This window comes from Terrapene carolina, unplaced genomic scaffold (genome assembly GCF_002925995.2).
Source record: "Terrapene carolina triunguis isolate 2854851 unplaced genomic scaffold, T_m_triunguis-2.0 Scaffold69, whole genome shotgun sequence".
NCBI classification, from domain to species: domain Eukaryota; kingdom Metazoa; phylum Chordata; order Testudines; family Emydidae; genus Terrapene; species Terrapene triunguis.
In genome coordinates this window covers 19,283,858-19,302,853 of record NW_020664420.1, presented here as the reverse complement: position 1 = coordinate 19,302,853, position 18,996 = coordinate 19,283,858, and the positions used below count along the sequence as shown (strand labels likewise).

The 18,996-nt window shown below is 41.4% G+C and overlaps 1 protein-coding gene across 1 annotated transcript in view; it reads left to right on the top strand.

Annotated features, from left to right (window-relative positions):
- Positions 1 to 18,996, top strand: part of NUP155 (nucleoporin 155) — a 54,192-nt gene that overhangs the window by 18,320 nt on the left and 16,876 nt on the right. Inside the window, exons 14-24 of the mRNA XM_024197009.2 lie at positions 636 to 746; positions 2,382 to 2,476; positions 3,090 to 3,178; positions 9,004 to 9,066; positions 9,158 to 9,308; positions 11,294 to 11,360; positions 13,127 to 13,245; positions 13,466 to 13,569; positions 14,736 to 14,869; positions 16,604 to 16,795; positions 17,710 to 17,848. Coding sequence (XP_024052777.1) covers positions 636 to 746; positions 2,382 to 2,476; positions 3,090 to 3,178; positions 9,004 to 9,066; positions 9,158 to 9,308; positions 11,294 to 11,360; positions 13,127 to 13,245; positions 13,466 to 13,569; positions 14,736 to 14,869; positions 16,604 to 16,795; positions 17,710 to 17,848 — 1,264 coding nt within the window. The remainder of the gene's footprint in view (positions 1 to 635; positions 747 to 2,381; positions 2,477 to 3,089; positions 3,179 to 9,003; positions 9,067 to 9,157; positions 9,309 to 11,293; positions 11,361 to 13,126; positions 13,246 to 13,465; positions 13,570 to 14,735; positions 14,870 to 16,603; positions 16,796 to 17,709; positions 17,849 to 18,996) is intronic.

The window sequence follows — 18,996 nt, the reverse complement described above, 5'->3', positions numbered from 1 at the left end:
AATATAATAAAATTAATTGCCAGCTTGCTGCAGTCCTGTTGTAGTTTTGTAATCATAAGGCTATTTGTGAGTCTGGTTAGATCACACCGCAGGACCCATCACAGAATGTACGGATACGTGCTATGAAAGTGGTCTAGAAATGCTGCAGGTTATTGGGGACCTGGTTATTGTAACTCAGGGCTTGTCTTCACTGCTTCAGTTAGCTCGAGTTACTACACTCAAAAAAGCCTCCCTCAAGTGAGAGCGGCCACACTGGAAAACAATACTTGAGCCACACAGAGTGATTGGATTAGCAGAGTGATGACTTGTGCTAACTCAAGCTGTAGCAGGTAGCCGCTAACCGAAGCTGTAGCATGTAGCTGCATCCTCACTGCATTACTAGCTTGAGGAGTACTAGAACTTCAGCTGATAACCCCTGATGGACCAGCTATTTCAAGTTTAAAACACCATTTTACTTGACCTAGAGATTTTTGTGTGCACAGAGTTGGGTTGGAGCAACACTCACTATACCTTGAGCTAACATTGAAGTGAGACAAGCCCTCAGGGTGTTAGATGAATGTATTGAATTTTTGTTTGCAAATCAAAACATGCAGATCTCATTATTTAAAACTTTGTATTGCTTTATTTTCCTTTAGGGGAGCCTTATGTTTCATAAACTCAGACCTGTAGATCAACTGCGACATCTCCTAGTTTGCAATGTAGGAGGTGATGGAGAGGAGATTGAAAGGTTTTTCAAGTTGCATCAGGTGGGAATTTTTAACTTGCCATGGGGGAAAAAGTCCTCTATGAACAGACTTAGGGCTTGTCTATACGAAGAGTTAGTGTATAACAAGCTGGGTTGTAAATCCACAGCACTCTAGCATGCTGCACACTGACTGGCCATGTGAACCCTGCTACCATACACTAAAGGTTCCATGATGCAGTTTGACAGGGTTAGAGTGCTGTGGATTTACAACCCAGCTTGTTATACACTAACTCTCCATTAGGCACGCCCTCGGTGTACAGTCATATACCTGGATTAATTTGTGTTATAAATCATAGAATCATAGAATCATAGAATATCAGGGTTGGAAGGGACCTCAGGAGGTCATCTAGTCCAACCCCCTGCTCAAAGCAGGACCAATGTGGCCATTCTTTGGCTTCAAAAATATTAGTTCTCATTTTACCTATCATATCTAGGTACTTATATAGGCTTCCTCATCATATTATCTAAGCATCTATAAACATTCCATCTTGCCAACAGCTGCAGCTACAGTGTATAGGTCAAGATAATGCTGCTTTGTCAGTTGGATAAGCAAGATAATATATAAGGAAGAAGGTAACCATTTTTATGGGATCTAAAAACATATGGGTAATATTCTTTTCCTTAAAACTGTCTGTTTCATGTAAGTGACAAACACAGAATTATGACAAGAATTGGGAATGTAGTTCTCTTATTAGAAAAATTATTAATCTTGAAAAAACAGTGTCACAGTCCTAGTCCTTTTCAGAAAAGTTTTGTATGTGCTTCAGTGGCTGCAAATACTTAGAATCCACCTGCCTTTTTTAACTAAAACTGGTACCAAGCAAGCTAGAATGAAACTTTTTCACAGAACGTGATTTTATTTGATACGTGTATTTCTTTCTTAATTTATACATCACAGCATAGTAGTAATGAAACCGCACAATAACCTCTGCTATTATTTCTTTGAGAAGTGGGTGAGACAGGTTTTTTTTAAGTGACTTATTTAAATGTTTAGTCCTTTAATAGCAAATACAATCATTTAAAATCATATAGATGTTTATCCTTCTTAACTAACTTAATAAACTCACATTTCCATGCAAGTATAATACATCTTATCTATACCTATAAAACAGTTTTTTCCATATATTTTTTTTCCATATATTTTTTCCATATATTTCATCTACTGCTAGCTTATTTAACCTGCCAAGAATCAAGAGCATTCATAGAAAGCTTTCATGGATCACTTCATCTGCCACAACAGGATCTCTTACTGTGACTGACTATTCCTTTCTGTTTAAGTGACGAGACTCAGGCTATGTCTACACTGGAAACACTACAGTGTCACTTACTACAGAGATGGAGGGGGCCCTTCCATCACTGTAGTAAATCCCCCTCTCCAAGAAATGGTAGCTAGGTTGACAGAAGAATTCTTCCTAGTTCAGCTTGACTATATCACACAGGGCATGAAATTTTTCACAGCCTGATTGATGTAGTTAAGCTGACCTAATTGTGTAGCATCCACGAGCCCTTAGTCTTCTCACTGTTGAGGCAAACAGAGCCTTGAATATTTTGTGAGGGGTCAATATAACTCCTTCAAACTTTTTAACACTGTGGTCTAAATTGTTGTCACTCTGATAGAAATCATGATTTCCTACAGGAGGACCAGGCCTGTGCCACTTGTCTTATCCTTGCCTGCTCTCCTGCTGCTTGTGATAGAGAAGTGTCTGCCTGGGCTACCCGAGCATTTTTCAGGTAAGTTTCAATTAATTTGTAGATTGTGCCTTGAATTTTATGTTTTAAAATCTAATGCCACTACAGCCACAAAGGAATGCTCTTGCTGTGTTTACAGTGGGCAGGAACTGTTTGAGTTCTGTATAAATATTGTTTTAAAATTAGTGTAAACTCTTAACAAAGTAACATGGAACATGCATTTTAAATGCAACTGATCATGCATGTCTACTTAGTTAGAAGTGAGTATGAAACTTTTTTGTTTGTTTTTTAGAAGTTGTAACTTCTGCATAAAACTCATACTCCACCCCACAGAAAAATCAACAAACAAAAATGTCTTAAATGTTCAGAAAAAAACATGTGGAATTGACCATCTAATTTGTGTCTGTAATATGCTAATGACCTGTTGTTCATCTAACTTGTAATTATTCAGTTTCCAAATTTGAGTACACAAATGAGTCATACAGTCACAAATACATTTTTCTGAAAATTTTAGGTCAGTATTTTTAACTCAAGAAATGAAAAATTGCATTATTTTCTGTTTGTTTAACTCACATCTAACAAAATAAGGCCTGAAAATCAGATGACCTAAGTATGTGATATGCAAGGAAGTTAGTCTTTGTCTGGCATACCTTAGGTATGGCGGAGAAGCACAGATGCGATTTCCATCAGCTTTGCCTCCTCCAAGCAACCTAGGACCAATTTTGGGTTCTCCTGTTCCTGCTAGTGAGTAGCAAATATTTCATTGATTTTTTTATTTTTTTCATCTGAATTTTGTTGCATTTTCACAACTTCTTGTACCTTTACCCTTTCTTATTTATATGAAATATTTTCCTTCACTGCCTCAATTCCAAGGAGTAAACCTACTGATTATCAGGGTTGGGTTTTTCCATTACTTTTCTTTTGAATTATTTTTGATTTAGGGGTTCACTGATGTGATTCTAAAACGTGTCCAGGTGTTCTAAAGATGCTGTCATTATATAAAGGAAATACAGACCTCCTGTCATAGTGCCAAAAATCACCTTGGCAGCCAGAAAGCAATTTATCAACACTATATTGCAGAGTATCTTCTTACTTGTGTCATTCTCATACCTCCACAGGCATTGCAGGTCTACCCATATGTGGGTGATGGAAGAAATGAGAAGTAAAATAAGTTAACTGTTAGGATTTTTGTAGCTGTTTTCCCCTTCCCAGGCTCCTGCCACAACACACAGTTCTTGTTCAGTCTTCAGTGCCACCAGAGAAATAGTTCTGTTACCTGGCCTGCCCTAATCCCCTTTGATCTTTAAATTTAATGCTTATTAGAGTGAAGGGCTCTCTGTATTATTCAGATCCAAGTTAGGAGCAGAGGTGCTGGAACAATTTTTATAGTGGGGGTGCTGAGATCGATTGAACCAAACTGTAAACAATGAAATCCACTTCAAGCCCGGGGGTGCAGCAGGCCCACTAGTTCTAGAACCTATGGTTATGAGGTGAGCAGATTTTATGCAAACATCTACAAATAGATCCTGATCTTAACCCACAATGCCCCTTTATTCCAACCATAACCAGTCTCTACATATGAAGTCTGGGACATGATAGCAGTTTTCAGGTATCTAAAAGGGTGTCATAAGGAGGAGGGAGAAAACTTGTTCACCTTAGCCTCTGAGGATAGAACAAGAAGCAATGGGCTTAAACTGCAGCAAGGGAGGTCTAGGTTGGACATTAGGAAAAAGTTCCTAACTGTCAGGGTGGTTAAACACTGGAATAAATTGCCTAGGGAGGTTGTGGAATCTCCATCTCTGGAGATATTTAAGAGTAGGTTAGATAAATGTCTATCAGGGATGGTCTAGACAGTATTTGGTCCTGCCATGCGGGCAGGGGACTGGACTCGATGACCTCTCGAGGTCCCTTCCAGTCCTAGAATCTATCAATCTATGATTAATTGTGATTGATTGTACCTGTCAGGGTTCCCTCCCCACTCTGAACTCTGGGGTACAGATGTGGGGACCCACATGAAAGACCCCCAAGCTTATATTTTACCAGCTTAGGTTAAAACTTCCCCACGGTGCAGATTCCTTTCCTTGTCCTTGAACAGTATTGCTGCCACCACCAAGTGATTTACACAAAAATTCAGGAAAGGGTCACTTGGAGTCACTATTCCCCCAAGCCCTTTCATCCCCTTTCCTTGGGAGGCTTGAGAATAATATACCAACCAATTGGTTAGCAATGTGAGCACAGACCAAACCTTTTGTCTTAGGACACTGAAAATCAATCAGGTTCTTAAAAGAAGAATTTTATTTATAAAGGAAAAGAATCACACCAGCAAAATCAGGATGGAAGGTAACTTTACAGGGTAATAAAAAGATTTAAAACACAGAGGATTCCCCTCTGGCTCCGCTTCACAGTTACAAAAACAGGAATAAAACTACTTCTGTAGCATAGGAAAATTCACAAGCTAAAACAAAAGATAACCTAACGCATTTCCTTGCCTCACTTACAATTTCTGTAATTCTTAGATGGATTATTCCAGATATATTTTCAGGAGATGTTGTCCCTGCTTGGCTTCTCTCTCCATCCGGAGAGGGAACAAACAAAGAGAGCCACAAACAAATCCTCCCTTCCCACCCACCCCCCAGATTTGAAAATATCTTCTTTCTTCGTTGGCTCTTCTGGTCAGGTGCCAACTAGGTTATTTGAGCTTCTTAACCCCTTATAGGTAAAGCGATTCAATACAGCTGCCCAGGAGGGATTTTGTTACCTTTATCTCTATATTTATGACAATACCATTAAACTAAATTTCACTTTTTGACCTGAGATAGAATTTTAACCTACTTCTCTAAAGGTGAAGGACTATTGAGTTAACTTATAATGTCCTCTAGCCTGATCTGACACATGGTTTTGATTTTTCATAAAATAAAGTAGTACGACTAAAAGGTTCTGATATTGTTATGAGAGAGAATTTCATTGAGTGTATAGAACACAATGGAAGACAACAGTTTCCATACTCAGCCCCATGTCTAACTGAAAGGAAGCATTTGGGAAAGTGCATTGCATTGGGATGAGGCCTATTGCAATGAGTAGCCCATTCCTTTAGTACTCTTAGCTGTGGTTTATAAAACACTAAGGAATTCAGCCATTTTAAATGTTCAGTTAGCTACACTTTCCAAGCTTTATGATTTTGCCTAATATAAAGCTTATGCTGTGGAATAATATTCTCCCAGCAACCTGTGGTAGAAAGAGAATATTTAATTTCTGTTTATACTGGAGAAGCAGAGTTTGGTTGTGTGTTAAAAAACATAAATATTTTTTAAAATAAATTTTAGTGCATTTGAATTTATACAGTGCCCAACAAGATCTCTATTTGATTGCCTAGTTTGGGTTTGGGATGTAACTTCAATTTTGCAATCCCTCAGCCCAAACCAGAGCTCTCAGGGAACTCTAACATAAAGAGGTTATTTGAATCACTGTATTATGGGAAGCACAGGTAGCCTTGCCTATAGTTAAAGTTGCCTGATACTTTCCATTATGAGTCTGTTTTCAGTTTTTTATAATTTTTGCCAAACTTTTAACTATTTGGGCTGAAAATTTCCATATCAGGTGTCTGCCTAAAGCTGACTTTTTTTGTTGGAAGATTCAGCTACAACATTTCAGCCTTTTCCAAGAATAAGAGTAGCAAAAATTTCCCCTCTGTTTTAAACAAACAAACAAACATTACAATTTTCTTGAAAAGCTCTAGCACTTCCATGCTTTGGAGCAGGGAATTGAATTTGGAAGGGGGTTTTCCTGCTGTTGGGGTGTGCTTTTTGCCATCCCTGTAAAAATTTGCCAAAACTTGGTCAAGTTACAAGCGTTTGAAAAATCTTGGTGCACACTTGCTCAGTAGAGACTTGTTAGTTTGGCAGCTAAATTCTTTGAGTCCATCTGCACTGAGTATGTTGCGTCTTCTCACTGTTCCTAACTGGGCTGCACAGTTGCTCTTTCTTGGTGCCAGAGGCTGCTCTGGTTCAGGGCACCAGAACGGAGATCAGGGAGACTCTCTCCTATGCTTTCAGTGCTCCCCTGCTGGCTCTAGTCCAGGGGTGGGCAAATTTTTTGGCCTGAGGGCCACATCTGGGTATGGAAATTGTATGGCGGGCCATGAATGCTCACAAAATTGGGGTTGGGGTGTGGGAGGGGGTGAGGGTTCTGGCTGGGGGTGTGGGCTCCAGGGTGGGGCCAGAAATGAGGAGTTCAGCGTGCGGGAGGGAACTCCAGGCGGGGAGGAGGGGGGGTGTGTGGATGAGGGCTCCAGCTGGCCATGCGGGCTGTGGGGTGAGACTGGGGATGAGTTGTTTGGGGTGTAAGAGGGTGCTCTGGCCTGGGACCGAGGGGTTCGGAGGACAGGTGGGGGATCAGGACTGGGGCAGGGGGTTCGGGTGCAGGCTCCGGGTGGCGCTTACCTCAAACGGCTCCCAGAAGCAGCGGCATGTCCCCCCCTCCGGCTCCTATGCGGAGGCACAGCCAGGCAGCTCTGCTGGGCGCTGCCCCATCTGTAGGTGCCGCCCCTGCAGCTCCCATTGGCCATGGTTCCCAACCAATGGGAGCTGTGGGGGCAGCACTTGGGGTGGGGGCAGCGTGCGGAGCGGAGTCCCCGGCTGCCCCTACGCATAGCAGCCAGAGGGGGGACATGCCACTGGTGCCGCGAGCTGCGTGGAGTGGCCCATGACCCCGCTCCCCAGCAGGAGCTCGAGGGCCGGATCCGGCCCGTGGGGCGTAGTTTGCCCACCCCTGCTCTAGGCTGTGCAGAGGAGGAGGAGGCAATGTGACAAATGCAGAGAGATGAGTAACAGGAAGGGGTGATAGAGTGGGGGGGCAGGTTAGAAACAGCAGGTGAGAGAAAAGGCAGGCAGGGGGAAGATGGTGATGGAGGGTGGAGGAGGATCCCTGGAGCAAGGGATGATAGGAGCTGCGAATTAGCAGGTGGGGCTGGACCTGTAGTGCAGGAGAGGAGAGGAACTGAGAGCTGGGGATTATGGGCAGGAGATGAGGTGGGGAATAGGAAGGGGCAGGGGCAAGAGTAGGAAAAGATGGAAATGGACAGGAGCCAAAGAGGATAACCGCAGGGGATGGGACAAGAGCTGTGACTGGGAGATAGGAGCGGAAGGGGTCAGGGCAGGGCGAGGCTGGGGAAATGGGGGATAACGGCCTGTAACGATCAGATTGACTCCCTTCAGAACTTGTACTTGACCCATTCCCAATTCTCAATATTCCTTTGCTGTCTTGCATACAGCTATCAGACCCACTGGCAAAGTGTGTGTCTCCATTCCCCTCTAGTGGCAGATTGACACAGAAGATAACAGCTTTCTCCTGCTGTGAGTTACTCCATAGCTCAAGTGGTAGAGAACTGTGCTGTGGATCTAAAATCTCAACCCTGTTGATGACACAAGAGGGGGCAATATGGTTTCATGTGACGAAATTGGGTTTTTTTTCTTCTCCACTCTTTGTTGCTTAAAACAATTAGGAAAAATCCATTTTAAAAATTTTAAAAGAATGTTAAGGTTGCAAGTCAAGCACCTTAATTAAAGCTTGCACAACCTTAATTTGGCCCCTTATGGGTATGCCTTATGACACAATTTTTAATTACATGATCACTTACTGTTTTCTCTGTGGTATCATGTCTCTTTCAGTGCACAGGGTGAACCTGCTTTGGGAATGAATCAGGGTTGTGTAGTGAAGGAGCCTGTTGTCTGTAGGAACTCTGCCTCATTTATTGCAGAAGTTGGGAGGTGGCAGGAGAGGATGGTCTCATGGTTAAGACAGTTGAATGTCACCCTGGAGAATTGAATTCTACCCCTGCCGCAAACGTGTTCTATGTGTTGCTGGGTAAGGAACGTAAACCAAAATTTTCCCAGGTGGCCATTGCGTGTTCCCCATTTTCTGGGTACTCAACTTGAGGCACTTGTTGTCTGGTTTGGAGAAGTGATGAAAATTCACAGCTGCAACTGAGGTCAATGAAAGCCCCAATCTGAATGTACAAAGCATTATATAAGGCTTGTGTATCCTGAAAAGGTCAGGCCCTAGGCTTTGCAAATTGGACACCGAAAAATAGTTGACACGTTTGATGATTTTGTCTTTAATCTCTGGCCTCAGTTCCCAGGTATAAAATGAGGATAATACCACCTCACCTCACAGGAGTGTTGTGAAGAGAAATTCAATATTTTTTTAGCAATGAGAACACCATAGGAAAACCCATGTATTTGGTGCTGAATTTGGATGGTGTGCAGTAAATGAGGCATGATTAGGATAAAAAGAAATATTAAATAGCTACCTATTCAGTGAGCCTAGACCATTCTGTGCACCAAATGAGGCAAGGGGCCTGTTTAAAAATAGTTAGTGATCATGTAATTAAAGACAATATGGTAATGGATATGTACAAGGGGCCAAACGTAGGTTGCATAAGGTAAACTTATTTCTCGTGTTTCTTAACTTCTGAATGCTTGACTTGGCAATCTTAACATTCTTTTCACATCATGGGTTTTTGTTGTTGTTTTTGATGCAATAAATGTATATATTACTTTCTTTTACTTTAGGTTCCCCTATGCCTATTGGCAGTCCCTATCCTAATCCAAGCTTTTTGACAACACCAGCACAAGGTATTTTATTTTTTCATTTTTTGTTGTTTTCTCAAATAGATTTATTTATATCAAAAATAATTGGATTAATCTATATGTGACCCTGTCCTAGGTTTGCACCCTCCTAGTATGTCAACCCCAATGTTTGCTGCAGGCAGTTCAGTGTCTCAGGCTGGCGCATCCATGAGTGGTATGATGGGCCCAGAGATAGTGTTTTCTGGAAAACACAATGGCATCTGCATATACTTCTCTCGAATTATAGGGTGAGTTGTTCATGTAAAAGATGTTTTGTCACTCAGTTCATAACATAGTCTTTCTGTCTACTAATGGAGTAGTATTTGCTTTTGATACTGTATTTACTGTAGTTTAATAATTAAAAAGAATGTATTTGTGACTAATCTAGGTAAATTAGTCTTACATGCTAGCTTCTTGCTACAAGTGTGTAGTTAGCCGTTGAAACATATGTGCAAAATGACCAATCTATTAGTTCTCTTCCCTCTCTTAGACCTAATAGTACCCAGGTTATCACACAGAAAGTATTTCATCACGCATAATAGACGGAGCAGGTAAAGAAGGAGCACACCACAGCAATTTTTTGTTCTACTTTCTCCCTTACTGCTCCATTTGTTTCCTTCCGTTCCTGTTCATATAGTATCTGTTATCTCATTCCCTTTACAGCTCTGCTAATATTGCATTCTGTGCGTGAGCTGGGCAACAGATCTACTTAGGCCCTGGCCCTGCAATGGGCTGTCTATAAGCACACACCCCCACAAACTTGTTTCTTAAGGTCCAGTCCTGCGAGGTGCTATTTGCTTTCAGCTCCTATTCAAGTCTGTAGGAAACAAGAATGCTCATCACCTCACAGGGCGGAGCCCCTAGATTGTAGCCTTCTGGTTAAGGGATTTTTAAAAACCATGTCCTATTCTGAGCAAGCTGTTAGTGCTTACCAATAATAAATAATGGTATTATTGATCTCTAGTATGCTAGAAGATAGCACTGCAAAAATGGGAATTTTGGCAAGTTTTACCTTGCCCTCTAACCATGTGGTAGTAGGAGGCCTGTTTAAGAACAAAACTCTCTTCAGTACTTGAAAAGTACTGCCTTTAAGAGAAAAATTTGTTTTATGGCATATATCAGGGGTTCTGAACCTTTTTCTTGCTGTGGCCCCCCCTCAACATGCTATTAAAAACGCCATGGCTGGGAAGGGGGGGGAAATGGGGGGCTCCGGGCCGGGGCATAGGCATAGTTTTACTTTCGTTGGGGGGCGGGGGCAAGGACTGGTGGGGCTCAAGCCAGCTTTGCACAGCAGGGTCCAGGGAGGGAGCGCCACTTCCGCCCCCTGACTCCCTCAGTAGGCCATTCAGCCTGTCTGGGCTGTGGAGGGATGCAACCAAAAATATAACTCAAAGAGGGGACTCAGTTCAAAAAGTTTGACAACCGCTCAGGGTGCAGGCAGGGGATAGCTAGGGGCTGAGTGTGGGCAGGAAGTAGCTCAGGGTGCAGGCAGGGGGTAGCTAGGCGCTGTGTGTGGGCAGGGGAGTAGCTCGGTGCAGGCAGGGGGTAGCTAGGTGCTGTGTAAGGGCGGGGGGGCCGCTCCCAGTGCAGCTCCCAGCTTCAGCAGGGTGGGGGGCGCTGGGGCTCCTAGCTTCAGCCCCCCGCTGCTCCTGGCTTGGTGGGAGAGAGGTTTGCCAGCTTCAGCCCCATGTCGCTCCTGGCTTCAGGGCCTTGCGGGGGGCCGCTGGCTTCAGCCCCGTGCCGCTCTCGGCTGGGGCGGGGCGACCGCCGGCTTCAGCCCCGCGCCGCTCCCGGCTTCAGCGCTGGGGCTCAGGGCACCGGGTTTCAGCCGCGGGGCTCTGCGGACCTCCGATTGAGAACCTCTGGCATATATGATATTTGCCTACCTACTCTCTTATCTTCAGCGACTACTATTAGCTTATGTGCAAAATAATTTGAGGAAATCAAACCTAGTGTTGTTAAAGCACATAAAGAGGTTTTGTTTCTTTAATGTAATTTCTACCTACCTCATTCTGAAAGGTACAGTGCTTATGCTCATGTTTTTTATGAATAAAGACCGTGATTTTTGCAGGTTGACTCTTTGGGTTGGATTCAGGGGAGGGAAGGGTTTTTTAATTCATAAACATTGGCAATTTGTATTAAGAAATGGTTTAGTAAAGAAACAATTTTTCAAGGCCAATGGCATTTTTGTTAATTTATTTGGCGTTTAACGTACTATTGTCTTGTATTTCAGAAATATTTGGGATGGCAGTATAGTTGTTGAGAAAGTTTTCAAGAGTGGTAACCGAGAAGTTGTTGCAGTAAGTGGGAGATTATTTGGTCTTTTAAAATCTTCCTTAAAGACTTTATTTATTTTTCTCTAGCACTTTTACATCTCCTCTCTTATCAGTGACGCTGTATTGTGATACTCATGGCATTTTAGCAGAAACAATAAATATTTATTGGTTGTATTTAATTGTTCTTTATAGGAGGACTGGGAATTGGATGTAAAATCTTTCATGTCTGTTACTAGTTTTAAGTTTTACCCAAATTAGTGGTGCCTAAAAATTACAAGCTGGTATGTTTGGTGATTTGTGTGAAATACATTGGTCTTAGTCTCCTAATATACATTATTTCAAAAGAAAACCCAGACTGTAGTTTAGTACATCCTGTTTTCTTTGCTGACAGCCTCAGAAGAATGGCTGAGCAGAAATTGCTCTAAACCTTTGTGCAGCGTCCTAGCTTGTGACAGACTGAGTCAACAGAAGAGCTCTGCATGTCCATACAGACCTTTGCAAGCTGCCTCTGTTTTTATTTTTCCAACAAGAGAGAATTTCATTTCCCAGTGGTGTCAGCTGGCAGTAATATTCTCTTTAAAAATGCAAAGAAATTTATATATAATATGCATGCAAATATTCTAATAAACAAAAATCTGCATAATCTCAGATATTCTAGTCCTGAGCTTCTACTGAGCCCATGGGGCAAAATGTGTAGAGGATTTCTGAGTGGATAAACTTCTAAGTACTAAGCTAATGTCAGCCTCATCTTCTTATTCAGCCAAATCTAGATTTGGGCTGTGGTCTTCAGGTGGAACATGATAGTTAAGGCTATGATTTTGGCATGGAAATTTTTGTAAATTTCATGGCAAAGTTGTGGGGAGGGGGAAGGGGAAGAAAAATCTCGGAAAGGTCACCAATAATGTAGTTTTTGCTACATCAGCGTGCACATGGGCTTTTAAAAGCAAGTAAAAGCAAGCTTACCCTATTCCAGGCTTTGCAGCCTGGCATACATGGTTGAAGTGGCACTCGGGTTGGCATGTCCTCCCCTTATCTCCATCTACGGAGGGGCATATGCATCAGACCTGAATGGCACGGTGACCATGTGCTCCACGTTGCGATCGCTGAGTGGGGAGCCAGGTATGGGTGCTGGAAGGACTGCAAAAGTCTAGCATGACCATCCTGGAGTCCCTTCCTCCACCACCTGGTTCCCCCCTCCCATCCTCACTTCTTATCCTCCTTGCTGGTGAGACGAAGGTCCTCAGGTGATGGATCCATCCCAGACTCACCCAGTCCCCAGCGCCAAGAGGAGCTGCCGCTGCAGTTCTGGCATGTGAAGACCCAGCTGCCAGCATGCGACACAGAAAAGGACACGGCCAGCATGCTGCACGATGCAGAGTGGGAGCTGGTGCCAGCTAGCCAGGCTGTGGTGCACTCCTTTCCAGAGAGGTTTGAAAAGGTGCTGAGGCCCCTATTTAACAAGAAGAGCAGGAGGGAGATACTGGTCCTCCCCGCCCCCTGTCTCTGGCACCTATGGAGCCAGGCCCAGCACCATGCAACAGGAGCTGTCACTGCACAGTGAATGTGGGATGGGCTCCTTACAGACTTCATTCAGATTCATGATTACTGTGAACACCATGACCTCCATGCCAAAATCATAGCCTTAATACATAGCACCTTCAATATGTTGTCCTTTTGATAATATTGTCTTGGTGGTTTTTATTCTTTAATGACCGTTTCATATCTCTCAGCTGAAAATTTAAAAGGTTCAGAGATTTGAAATGTAAAGAAGCCCCCTCCTTCTTTTCCAGATTGAAAGCAGTGTTCCATCGCACATGCTAGAATCCGTGTTACAGGAACTAAAAGGCTTACAGGAATTTCTGGACAGAAATTCACAGTTTGCAACAGTAGGAGCTCTTGGGAACCCAAGGTAGGATTGAATATGCTTGGTTTACAAAGGGCCTAGAAGTGCTGCCTTCAAAAATTATTCCATATAGATACAACACTGCTGTTCATTTTGCCTTAAAGTGTTCATTTCCTCTCTAATAAAACATATCTACTCAAATTCTCAAACTTAGTTTTTAGTTTCTTTTTAAAATAAATGTTCAGGGTTTGTACTAATAGCTTCTTAATTTATTTTGGAATTGCAGTTTTAGCACCCCCGCTAACCTGCAGCAGAGGTTACTAGGGTTCATGCGGCCTGATGGTGGAAGTTCTCAGCAAATGCAACAAGAGCTCCAGAGGAAGTTCCATGGTAAGGGAAATACTCTTGAATGATGAGTAGCAAAAGGTGGTGCATCCAAATGCTAATCTCTCACAGCTGTTCCAGTTAAGAGCCTGAATAAAAATGCAGAATTGGCTTGTGTGAATAAACTGTACTCCGAGATAAGAACTGTACAAAGAACAATGTAGTCTGGGTGACGTCAACTGTTCACATTTTGCTCTTCATTTCTGACAAGATTATAATATTTTGTCAGTACCAACATTTCTGCATTTATTTCTATGGGGAAATTGGGGTGGGCATTTCTGTATGGTTCCTTTGGGGACGAAGCATGTGCCCAACATGAAAACCCAAATGTAGACATAGCAACACTTGCTAGTCTTTCTGCTTTGAATTTGAAAATGATCTATGCCTATTCATGTTTTGTTATATTTTTCTGTGTGCATGCCAAAACTGAAAAACTTCCTTTCAAAACATAGTTGTGGTTGCCAAGTGACCAGCAGCGGTTGCATCCTTCACAACATGCAAGCACTTAACCAAAGAAGTGAATTAAGGACATCATAATTATTACATTGCCTACATAATCAACATATTATATCCAATATAAAGACATTCATATTTCATCATAACACACCCTTAACTCCAATCCATGGATTGGGGTTTTTTACTTTTTATTTTTGTTACTTAGATTTCATATTTAAGGGATGCTGTTAAATAGAAGATGCTATTAGTTAATGTATTACTATTATAAATAATTTATTTGTATTACAATAACAGTTATAAGTTGAAAGAAATTAAGTAAATTATTTATAATTGCTGTTTCTCGAATAATTTAGTATAGTTTGTTTAATACACTATTTTTTTGATTTATGATAAATTATTAATCTGGACTTCTATTTGAGGCTGGTCAATATATGAAATCAGTGTGCACATACAGAACTATGTTTATTTTTCAAAAAGGTCTTCTGTTGTGTTTGTAGTTGGAGATCAGTGGTGACAAATTAGTATCTGTTTTGGGACGTGTTGAGATTTAAAGATCCACACAAACAGGAATGAAAATGAAACAGCAAAGAGAGAGGAAAAAACTCCTTAAAAATATGGGGAAATGTCATTGTAAAACAAAAGTTGGCATGGTAACTCAAGAAGAGCACATGTAGTACCTGAATAGAAATTTACCCATGATCTATTCAATGTTACAGCAGAGGCACAGTTAACGGAGAAGACCTCACTTCAAGGGATCCAGCAACTTGTTCAGAAAACTTGCCAGGCTTTAGCTTTGTGGAAACTTCTCTGTGAGCACCAATTCAATGTTGTTGTAGGTGAGCTTCAGAAGGTATGGTATAAAATTTACTGAACAACAGTCTGTTGTTTTTTTAATTGATTGCATTTAACAAGTCTGGACTTCTTAAGTATTTATTCTAAACAGTGTTAGTCTAATCCATTTAAATGGACTTCACAACATATACAGCATGTACAGAGATTTCCAGAGTTCAGTTTTCTTGGTGTTGCAAGTACTCAGTTAAAATAAAATCTTAACGTGTCGCTCTCACGCCCTAAACTAATTGGCATATTTGAAATGCTATTAAGTAATACTGGATTTGCTGTTTTAAAACTCTGCTTAGAAGTTAATATTGAGTTTGTTTTGTAATCACTCTGTCCTCACTTTGCCATTGAGCAAAGTTTGGGAAGTTCAGAGTGAAGACAATGGGACTGAAATGAGCCTGCATAGAAAATTCACTCCCTGCCTTCTGGCTTGCAAAGGTCTAGCAGAGGAAGAAAGGCCCAGGTACCAGAGGCTTCAAGTCCCAGCAGTTTTAGGATGCAAAGGGCCATTCAGGAAATTTGTGGAGGAACTTCTGCTGCTGCTACCATTAAGATAATTGGCAGATGTGTCAACAAATGCTGCATCAAGTAACTCAGACACCTTTGGAATCTAAAGCCTATTTGAAACACAGTTGATTTCAGTGACACGGAAAGTAGAACTGAGGTCATCTTTATAAAGGAAAGAAAGTAACTACATTTGTCTTGTGTAAATAACATGGCGTGTTCTAAGTTGACCATCAATAACAGCTTTAATCAAAGTTGTTTTGTTTGGCAATGAAAAACATTGCACCATTAGCACCAATCTAGCATCAGCAGTTAATTTATGAGCGTAAGTAATTCTGTCCTGGTGATAGTGAGGATAATTTTGATTTGCAGAAGAGAGAGCGAGAGTGTGTGTGTGTGTGTGTGTGTGTGTGTGTGTGTGTGCGCGCTCTCTCTCTCTGAGGGAAAGTATCTGTGTTTTATTTGTTGGTTAAAAAATCGACATGGGAGTTTTCTCAGTCCTCACTTTTGAAGTTGGGTGTGATTGTTTTTAAAAAGACACATTTCTCCAGTGTTTGTCAAGAGTTAGTTAACTAGATGTTAAAACTAAAAAACAAAAAACCCTTGCTCTTGCATTCTTGCAGTTTTCAGTCTCTTGAGATATAATACCACTAGTTCGCAAAAAGATTCACATGACCAGATATTTATAATATTTTTTTAAAAAACAGGATGATAACCTTTAATACTTTATGCAAAAAAGGGTGCAAACATGCATAATTTCCTTCGAGCCCCAAGTCCTTTGAGTCACCTGAATTCATTTATCCATCTCTCTTAGATAGATATATGGGCCCTAGAATGTCTCACAGTGTTTAACATATTCATCCTCACAACTGCCCTCTGAGGTAGGGACACAGTATTATCAGCCCGTTTTACAGTTGGGGAACCGAGGCACAGAGACTTAAGTGACACAGACTTCAGGTCACACAGGAAGTCCTTGGCAGAGCAGGGAATTGCACTCTGTTCTTCTGAATCCCAGGCAAGGGCCATAACTGCTGGATCATCCTCTTTAATGTAGTATTTTCTATTTTAGTCTTTAACATGCATTTAAAAATGTGCATTGATTCTGTGAATTTTGGTCACTGAAATTTATTTGTTTGTTTATTGGGAAAGCAGCTGAATTTGCTTCTATTATAATAATCCTGTTTGGAAATGTGAGAATGCTGCATTTTTGGAAATGTAATGTATTTTTTTCTTCCCATAGGAATTTCAAGAGCATTTGAAGATTACTACTTTCAAAGACTTAGTAATTAGAGACAAAGAGTTAACTGGAGCACTCATTGCCTCTCTCATTAACTGTTACATCAGAGATAATGCTGCTGTGGATGGCATCAGTTCACATTTACAAGACATATGTCCACTTCTGTACAGTACTGATGATGCTGTCTGTTCCAAGGTATAATGTACTTTTGATTCTCTGTGGTGAAAGTGAGAGGAAGACCGAATTGTTTTGTATAATTGTTCTTTTGTCGTAGCAAAATGCTATTGTGCATTTTATATTAATCCCACTGTATCCTCTTGGAGCTCAATGTAAACCTCAAATTACTTTAAATGTGCTGATTATCATTACTGGTCTTCCATCCAAACTTGCAGAATATTAGGTAGTGTGATCAGATGAGCACAAAATGTTTGTGCTCTTGACTGTCAGATTTATTTGCCATTAAATGACTTGTCATTTGGTATCAAGTATCAGAGGGGTAGCCTTGTTAGTCTGGACCTGTAAAAAGCAACAGAGAGTCCTGTGGCACCTTTAAGACTAACAGATATATTGGAGCATAAGCTTTCGTGGGTGAATGCCCACTTCGTCGGATGCACAGGACTCTCTGTTGCTTTTGTCATTTGGTAGTGATACAATAGCTAAATGCCCATTTTCCATTATGAATCTACTTCTAATTCAATCTCCAACTTTATTTCCTTTAGATTTATATAATAGTTAAAAAGGCATCTATATAAAACCTCTGTTGCCCCAACATTTAAGCAACCTTCCAACACTGTAACCCACCTGGGAGCATTAAAAACAAGCATTCAAACAGGAACCAATTCATTCAGTTCAGTCAGCCAGTAAACAAGTAACAAAAACCTCCTTTCATTCCTCATCTTGGATACAGAATCTTTCTGCTAAAACTTGACATGTTGTCTCTGGGCAGAGAACTTTTTTTTTTTTTTTTTTTAACTTGAAGTGATAAGGTCTGTAGTACTTCAGGCTTTGAAATGTGAGTTAACAGAAAGAGTGAGTTATTGCAAAGAAAATCTCCATGACAGTGTAACTTAAATTAGTAAGGATTTAAATTTCCAATTGTTTCACTGTAGGCAAATGAATTGCTTCAGCGGTCCCGACAGGTTCAGAGCAAATTGGAAAAAGAGAAGATGCTAAGAGAGTCATTGAAGGAGTACCAAAAGATCAGCAATCAAGTGGACCTTTCTAATGTCTGTGTACAATATAGACAAGGTGAGAGGCAAACAGCACTGGAAACTTGACAACTTTTGAATTCAGTCTTTGGTTCAGATCCCATTTTTACCTCTTTGGCACTTCAGATCAAGGCATAGTATTCTTGGAGTATCCGAGAGATAATCCAGAAAAATATACGTATAGGTAAGAGGAAATGAACACATGGAGACAGAGGGGCTTATGTACTAATTCGCATTCTAAATATGTTAACTCTTTACCTTTTTTTATGCTATTATTGGTAATTGCATTTCAGGATGGAAGGAATCTAAGCAGCTCACTTACATTTGTCCATCAATAGGCTTAATCTGTAATGATTCTTCTTTTCACCATAGGATCATAGGACTGGAAGGGACCTCGAGAGGTCATCTAGTCCATCAGTTCCCAGCCAGGGGTCTGGGGCCCCCTGGGAGGCGCAAGCAGGTTTCAGGGGGTCTACCAAAATAAACTAGAAAGCAGAGCCAGCATTAGACTCACTGGGGCCCAGGGCAGAAGGCCGAATCCCAAGCCCCACTGCTCGGGGCTGAAGCTGAAGCCCGAGCAACTTAGTTTCACAGAGTTCCTTGTGACGTGGAACCCTGGGCAGTTGTTCTGGTTGCTATCCCCTAATGCCGGCCTGGTTTTTAATTGGCTGAAAAACAGTTGTAGTGGCACAGGTGGGCCATGGAATTTTTATAACATGTTGGGACGGAAAGAAAGAAAGAGGTTGAAAATCTAGTCTAGTCCCCTGCACCCATAGCAGAACTAAGTATTATCTAGACCATCCCTGAAAGGTGTTTGTCTAACCTGCTCTTAAAAATCTCCAATGATGGGGGTTCCACAACCTCCCTGGGCAATTTATTCCAGTGCTTAACCATCCTGACAATTAGGAAGCTTTTCCTAATGTCCAACCTAAACCGCCCTTGCTGCAATGTAAGTCCATTGCTTCTTGTCCTATTCTCAGAAGTTAAGGAGAACAATTTTTCTCCATCCTCCTTGTAACAACCTTTTATGTACATGACTGTTATGTCCCCACTCAGTCTTCTCTTCTCCAGACTAAACAAACCCAGTTTTTTCAATCTTTCCTCATAGGTTATGTTTTCTAGACCTTTAATCATTTTTGTTGCTCTTAGAATCATAGAATAGAATATCAGGGTTGGAAGGGACCTCAG